Source organism: Mus pahari, chromosome 15 (genome assembly GCF_900095145.1).
Source record: "Mus pahari chromosome 15, PAHARI_EIJ_v1.1, whole genome shotgun sequence".
In the NCBI taxonomy this organism is placed as follows: Eukaryota; Metazoa; Chordata; class Mammalia; order Rodentia; family Muridae; genus Mus; species Mus pahari.
This window is the reverse complement of record NC_034604.1, coordinates 77,383,328-77,391,099: the sequence shown is the minus strand read 5'-3', so window position 1 is coordinate 77,391,099 and position 7,772 is coordinate 77,383,328. Positions and strand designations below refer to the sequence as shown.

The window sequence follows — 7,772 nt, the reverse complement described above, 5'->3', positions numbered from 1 at the left end:
AGATACATCTACAATGTAACCCTGTACCCAAGCCTTAGATACATCTACAATGTAACCCTGTACCCAAGCCTTAGATACATCTACAATGTAACCCTATACCCAAGTCTTAGAAACATCTAAAATGCAGCCCCTATACCTAAACCTTAGATATATCTACAATGCAGCCCTATACCTAAACCTTAGGTATATCTACAATGCAGCCCTTAGAAAACATTAAGGGAGAGACAGAAAGAAAGACTGTAAGAGCCAGGCAACTATGGTGCTTGCTCTAGATAGTGATGGGGAGCTTGCTCCCATGAAGACTCAGCAATATGGCTGCTTGAATAAGTTGGCTATCAAGACAACACCAGCTGACATGCTAACATGGACAGGAAAGTCAACGAGGTCCTACCCATGCATGAAGAGCTACAAGTGTGTTGGATACACCCCACATTAAGCTTGAGATGCCTGAGACCCCTGATGACAAGAAAGAAAAACCTGCCAGGGGTACCATGTTTCAGAGTGGGAGCCCATGACCTCTTGTGAGCCCCAGTATGAGTACTGAGGGGTCTCTAGACCTTTTTTTTGGCACAAGCACCTCATGATGTTATTTCTGCAACTATTATTACTACTTATCATTCTCCTTATCTATTTACTGTTCCTTCTCTTTCCTTCTTCCTTCATTAAACTGGTATTTGGTGACCTGGCAAAACCTAGTAGGGGCCCACTTGATATCCAGGAACTAGATGTTACCAGTAATATTAAAGTGAAGGCTGTTCATGAATTCAAGGGAGATGTATGTTACAGTCACTTGAGGTGGAAATGAAAGTAACCTAGAGCTGTGGGCAGAGATGAGTAATTCTGCAGCTGTTCCCCCAGTTTAGTCTCAATTCTGTATAATAAAAACAGGACATTTTAATTATAAAACTGAGGATGGAATAACATACAGATATTTCCCAGAAAGTTAGCAATGGGTTCCTTGGGTTCAGGGATGAAGGTAGCAGCCCCCTAGGAATTCTCCATACAGGTTATGTGAGGATGTTTTTGTAGACAGACAGATGGGGTCCAAAAATTACAAAGATTGCAGGGGGTTCATCAGTATAACCTCTTGTTTGCCCTTTTATGAAACCATAACATATGTCTGAAAGATACTGACTTTGTAACCCAAATACTGCTGCCCCAACCTTACCGGACACTGGTGGATATATATATATATATATATATATATATATATATATATATATATATATATATATATTTGCTGCAAAACTTTTATATTTGAGATTTTATAGTTCCCTTTTTTTCTGTTCTAAATTTGTACTACTATGTGTCCTGTGTTGGCACAGGACAATAGAGAAGCATTTACCCACCCCTCTATGAACTTTGTAACCCAACTTCTTTGTATGATTTCAGTAAAAGACTGGGACTGAGTCAAGTTTATATGGGCATTCTGACTCCTGCAGAGTTCGGAAAGCCCTCATGGACATGACCAAGCCCATCAGTTTGCTCAGTCGATGTGTTTTCTTATTCTCCTAACAGGTACCCCTAGTCCATGACAACCCCAATTCGTGTCAAGGCTGGGCCCTGGCACAAGTGGTTGCTAAGAGTGGGAGAATCAGTTTCCTCCAGGAACAAGCTACTAGATGGGCTGTCCAATCCCATGTGGTCAGCCATAGATGTGTGTACATATTAGCAATAGTAAACAAACTCAGCAGGTTACATGTGTCTGAATGAGAATGACTTCAATAAGATCATGTGTTTAGAAACAGTTGTTGCTGTGGTCATCAGCCTCCTAATATTAAGACCCTTGGATGCAGTTTCCCATGTGGTGGAGACCCCCAAGTATAAACATATTTTTGTTGCTACTTCAAACTGCAATTTTGCTTCTGTTATAAATTATAATGTATATTTGTGTTTTCCCATGGTCTTAGGTGAACAATGTGAAAGGTTTTATTCAACCCACAAAGGGGTTGCGACCCACAGGTTGAGAAACACTGATTTAGTGGAACTGTTTGGGAAGGATTAGGGTGCATGGCCTGTTGGAGGAGGTGTCATGGGGGTGCTTTGCAGCTTCAAAGCCCATGCCACTCTCAGTTAGCTCCTTTTCTCCCTCTCCCTCTCCCTCTCCTTTCCTCCCTCTCCCTCTCTCTCTCTCCCTCTCTCTCTCTCCCTCTCTTTCTCTCCCTCCCCTTCCCTCCCCCTCCCCCCTCTCCTCTCTCTGCCTCCTGCTTGTGGATCAGATATAAGCTCTCAGCCACTGTTCAGTGCCATGCTTGCCTGCCTGTTGGCATGCTTCCTGCCAGGATGTCATAAGCTATAATCCTCTAGAGCTGTGAGCCCCCAAATTAAATGATTTCCTTTATAAGTTGTCTTGCTCATTGTGTTTTGTCTCAGCAATATAAAAGCCACTAAGACATATAAGAAGAAAGGAGGGTGGATCTCTGCGTTCCACGACAGCCTGGTCTACAGAGTGAGTTCCAAGACAGCCAGGGCTACACAGAGAAACCTGTCTCAAACAAACAACAACAAAACAGAAAGAAAGAAAGAAAGAAAGAAAGAAAGAAAGAAAGAAAGAAAGAAAGAAAGAAAGAAAGAAAGAAGGAAAGAAAGAAAGAAAGGACATTATGAATTTTCCAGAAGAGTGGAGGGATGTGGGAGGAGATGGAGGGTAAGCAGGGAGGGGAGGGAGTGATGTAGATGAAGTATTCGTGTATGGAGTCCTCAAAACGAGAATAAGAAGGGGAAGAGGAGGAGGAGGAGGAGGAGGAACAATGGCTCTGTAGTTAAGAGTACTGGTTGCTCTTCCACAGGACCCAGGTTCAATTCCCAGCACCCACATGGCAGCTCATAACCATTTGTAACTCTAGTCCCATCATAGGGTCTAATGCTCTCTTTCATGAGCACTTGGCATGGACCTGGTACACAGCCAGACATGTAGAAAAAATACCCACACCCATAAAAAATTAATTAATTAAATTAAAATGTAATCTTTAGAAGTATTTAAAAACTCATTCGCTTTGAAAAGGAAGTTTATGAGGAACAGTGTGAGGAGACACATTTCTGGTTCCACCGTCTCTGGTTACTTTAATCCAAGTCACGTGGAGCGGCAGCTTTGGGTAGCAATTTTATGAAAGCGTTTGAAAGGTCAGAAGCCCAATCAATGCTGGCATTTAGTTTAATTGTTGCCAACCCACAGGCTTCATCTCTCTCAGTGCTGCTGCTGTGGGCCAATCACAGGCTTCGTCTCTCTCAGCACTGTTCCTGAGGGCCAGTCAAAGTCATCTCTCAGCACTACAGCTGGAGCAGGGAATGTTCTCCTCTTCTCCGCCACACTCTGGGCTGTTGGAGAAGCTCTTCCAGTACATAGACCTCCACCAGGATGAGTTCGTGCAGGTAAGAGAAGCCACACGTGATGCCCCGCCTGTTCCCTTCAGAATCTGGTGGCAGCCGTTTACAAATGGGAGATGTGGAATGTTGTGACCGGAGATACTATTCTATTCAAATGGTGATAACTTCTTACTAGGATAAAGTATCAGGGCTCATTAGATTTGCGGCTGAGATCCCTTAGTCCCGGGCTCTAGAAAGACACTCTCTGGCCCGGGCCGGTATTCACAGCACCTCTGTGGAGATCATGATTTAGCCCATCAAGTAGCCTACTGATAATATTCCTTAGTTGCCAGAGATACCTAGATGGAGCAGGAGAATCAACTCCATTCCGGTGCTAACACTGATAGTCCTTGCTTCTTCATTCCTAACACCAATCTGGTTACCAGGATGTGGGGTGGACACGTGGGGGAGATGAGGACAGGGGAAGAAGATGAAGATGAAGAGTCCTTGGGAGCAAAAAGAGGAGGGGAGCAGTGAGAGATGTAGCAGGTACGGGTCCTATGTCTCACTGGACAACTTCCCTTCCCCCCATCCCCCATGGACTATTGTCCCTTCTGTTGGCACCTAGGCCCATGACCAAAACTTTCCCACAGGGTCACATGTAGCCCAGGCTATCCTGAACTCAACACCTGGTAGAGGATAACCTTGGATTCCTGATCCTCCTGCCTCTGCCTCTCAGGTACTAGGACTGTAGGTGTGCACCACTGTGCTTGACTTCCCACACCAATTTCATGCATCTAGTGCCTCCTTCGAGTCTCACTAGACTTCATGTTCTATGCGCCCAATGCCATGTTAGTCCATGGTTGCATCCATCAGCCAATATTAAGAATATTGACATGCAAACAGAGACAAAGCCTTTGTGCTTCAAGCAAAGGCACAACCTTGACTCCCCTGGTCAATGTTCCTAAGTGTGGCCTCCAGGTACTCCTTCCCATTCTGCAATGGTCACCTGACAGAAAGACCTCCTAGATTTCTGGAATTCAAGCAGAAATTCCAGAGTTAATTGAGATACCGTGTCTTGTGGGAGCTGAGGGTGGGTGTGGGCTTTCTATCAGAATATCCTCTTCCAGCCTCCTCAAACTTGCCATTCTCTCCCGGGAAGGTATGGGTGGGGGTGGGGGTTAGTGTCAGCAGCTCCTGCTCTACACAATCTGGGTGAAAAATGGGAAACCTAACATTCCCTAAATAAATTCTCTTATAATAAAAATGTAAATGCTATATCCAGGGAAGAGAAAACAAACAAGTAAGAAGCAGAGTCAAGACCAGTTGTCTTAAATTGATGCCATTTTCCATTTTTCCATTAATAGCAGTGGTGCTCTGCCAGGCATGTGGGTGCTCCCCTGTAATCCCAGCACCTGGGAGGCAGAGATAAAAGGGCTCTCACAAGTTTTCAGTCATTCTGGTTTACATAGTACCCCCCACCCCACCCTCAAATTGTTTTGGCTTAAACAATTCAGGTTCCAAAACTGGACCATAAGTAATGATTATGAATTATTCCACTGGTGAGTAACCTTACTAAGTTCTCAAAGTCTTATAATGCTCTGGGCTGAGGTGGGCTGGGGAACGAAACTCATAACATTGATGAATTCACATCCTGGCCATGCTGCCTGGAGGATCAAACGTGTAGGAAAAGGCTGACTGCATTCTTTCAATCTACCGTACCTCATCTTTGGTATCAGATGCTCTGGTCTCCAGGTTTTTAATTAAACCCTAAACTAATCCATCAAGTGTGTGTGTGTGTGTGTGTGTGTGTGTGTGTGTGTGTGTGTGTGTGTATGTGTTGTGTGTTTGTATGTCTGTGTCTGTGTGTTTGTGTGTCTGTGTGTGTATGTGTTTGTGTGTCTCTGTGTGTGTGTCTATGTGTAAGACAATGATGAACACTTTGTGATTTCCTCAGGTGCTGTCCACTTTGCTATTTTTTGTTTTTGTTGATGTTTGGTTTTTGTTTGTTTTGAAACAAGGGTCTTAGTGACTGACCAAACAGCCTCAGCTGGATAGCCATCGAGCCTCTGGGATCCACCTGTCTTTGCCTTACCTGTTCTAGGATTACAAGCACGCACCACACTGTCCAGCTAACGTTTTACAAAGCCACCTCTGAGGAACTGAATTAGGGTTCTCACACTTGTAAATCTTCACGGCTGACATGTTGCCTCACTCTGACACTTGCTGTTGAGCATCCCTGAGTTTTTAAACTAATCTGCAGGATTCCAAGAACTGAAGAGCATTGAGGGGCTTGGCTCCCATCATCCCCTGCACAACTGGACAAGGGCTCTTGTACCCTACCTGATATCCCCCTCGTTGTGTTTCCTCACAGACCTTGAAGGAGTGGGTGGCCATTGAGAGCGATTCTGTGCAGCCCGTGCCTCGTCTCAGACAGGAGCTCTTCCAGATGATGGCCTTGGCTGCAGACAAACTCCGGAACCTGGGAGCTGGGGTGGATTCCGTAGACTTGGGTTCTCAGCAGGTACCAGGGGTCTCCTTCCAGCCCAGGAGACTGCATGTCTACAACCATCATCCTTACTTACTTACTCAGACCCTCACTGCAATCTCCACAGAGTCTAGGTCGCCCATAAGAATGAAACGTTCCATCTAGTCTAAAAGGAGACTGTGCTGTGGACTTCTGGTCATAGCAGGACTGGTGGCAGGTGAAGAAGAAAGTGAAGGCCATGAGTGTGGGTCAATTTGTTATTGGAAGAACCGCCCCCTAGTTCTCTGAGCACTTTTCCCTTGCCTCCTTGCATGCACAGGAGGTCCCTGAAAGGAGTGTCTGAAGACATGCTCTTTCCCTGGAACCTTCCTAGTTAGGGTTTCCATTGCTGCAAAGAAACACCATGACCAAAAAGCAGCTTGGGAAGAAAAGGGCTTTTTTGGCTTATACTTCCATATCATTGTTCATCACTGAATGGAGTCAGGACAGGAACTCAAGCAGGGATGAATGCTGGAGACAGGAGCTGATGCAGAAGTCATGGAGGGGTGCTGCTTACTGGCTGGCTTGCTCAGCCTGCTTTCTTATAGTGCCCAAGACAACCAGACTTCACTTGCAGTGGGATGGGTCCTCCCCAACCAATCACTAAGAAAGTGCCCCACATCTGGATCTTATAGCGGCATTTTCTCAATCCAGATTCCCTCCTTTTACATAACTCTAGCTTGTGTCAAGTTGAAAACAGCCAGCACAGAACCATTGCTTAGAACTGTCTGCCATTCTTCCATGGCAGAGCTGCATTAAAGCATCCAATGTCTCCTCCTTTAGCACCGAGAACTTTAGAATCATCAAGATTAGATTTCCAGGATTTGGAAAATCTACTGCTTTAAGCCATTTGAGATATGAGTTCTTGAGGAATATTTCCAAACAACTGTATACAATTTGGCATTGTATATCAAACAATTACTGATTATCATAATTCCAGTTTTTATAATGGAATATAATAAATTATATCCAACAATGCTAGTTATTCGAAGGATATCATGATATACATTTTTGTTTTGTGGATTTATTTATTTGGGACAGACCCTCATCATGTAGCCTTGGCTGGGCTAGAACTCACTCTGTAGACCAGGCTGGTGCAAAGGCACAGAGATCTGCCTTGTCTCTTTAGACCTAGGAATAAAGGTATGCATCATGGGGGCTGGAGAGATGGCTCAGTGGTTAAGAGCACTGACTGCTCTTCCAGGGGTCCTGAGGTCAATTCCCAGCAACTACATGGTGGATCACAACCATCTGTAATGGGATCTGATGCCCTCTTCTGGTGTGTTTGAAGACAGATACAGTGTACTCATCATATATATATATTTATATTATTTTTTTAAAAAAACAGGCATATATTACATAGCCAGCCATTGCATGCACTTCAGAGATGGGGAAAGGGATGCTCAGAAAACATGATGTAAGTGTTACAGGGACTCAAGGATAGAATAGACGGGAGTCTGTTTTAAATGTTCTAGAAGAGAGAGTACGTTCTCTTTGAGTTTTGTTTGCTTGCTCTAATGTTGTGATTCACAATCCCACAGATGCCTGATGGTCAGAGTCTCCCCATACCTCCTATCCTATTGGGAGAGCTGGGAAGTGATCCCGAGAAGCCCACTGTATGCTTCTATGGGCACCTGGACGTGCAGCCAGCTCAGAAGGATGACGGGTGGTTCACGGAGCCCTACACACTGACAGAGGTGGACGGTTAGTGTCATCTGGTCCCTAGGTGGAGCACGTCTGTAGTCAAGGCTTGACACAGATCAAAGACTGTCCTGGCTTTTAACTATGGTTACAAATGAGCAGAGCAGCCAGTCGTGGTGACGTACACCTTTAATCCCAGCACTCGGGAGGCAGAGACGGGCGGATTTCTGAGTTCGAGGCCAGCCTGGTCTACAAAGTGAGTTCCAGGACAGCCAGGACTATACAGAGAAACCCTGTA

At 45.0% G+C, this 7,772-nt stretch overlaps 1 protein-coding gene across 1 annotated transcript in view; it reads left to right on the top strand.

The window, feature by feature from the left end:
* Positions 1-7,772, top strand: part of Cndp1 (carnosine dipeptidase 1) — a 35,045-nt gene that overhangs the window by 3,453 nt on the left and 23,820 nt on the right. The window contains exons 2-4 of the mRNA XM_021215038.2: positions 3,176-3,372; positions 5,681-5,830; positions 7,375-7,537. Coding sequence (XP_021070697.1) covers positions 3,289-3,372; positions 5,681-5,830; positions 7,375-7,537 — 397 coding nt within the window. The 5' untranslated portion in view covers positions 3,176-3,288. The remainder of the gene's footprint in view (positions 1-3,175; positions 3,373-5,680; positions 5,831-7,374; positions 7,538-7,772) is intronic.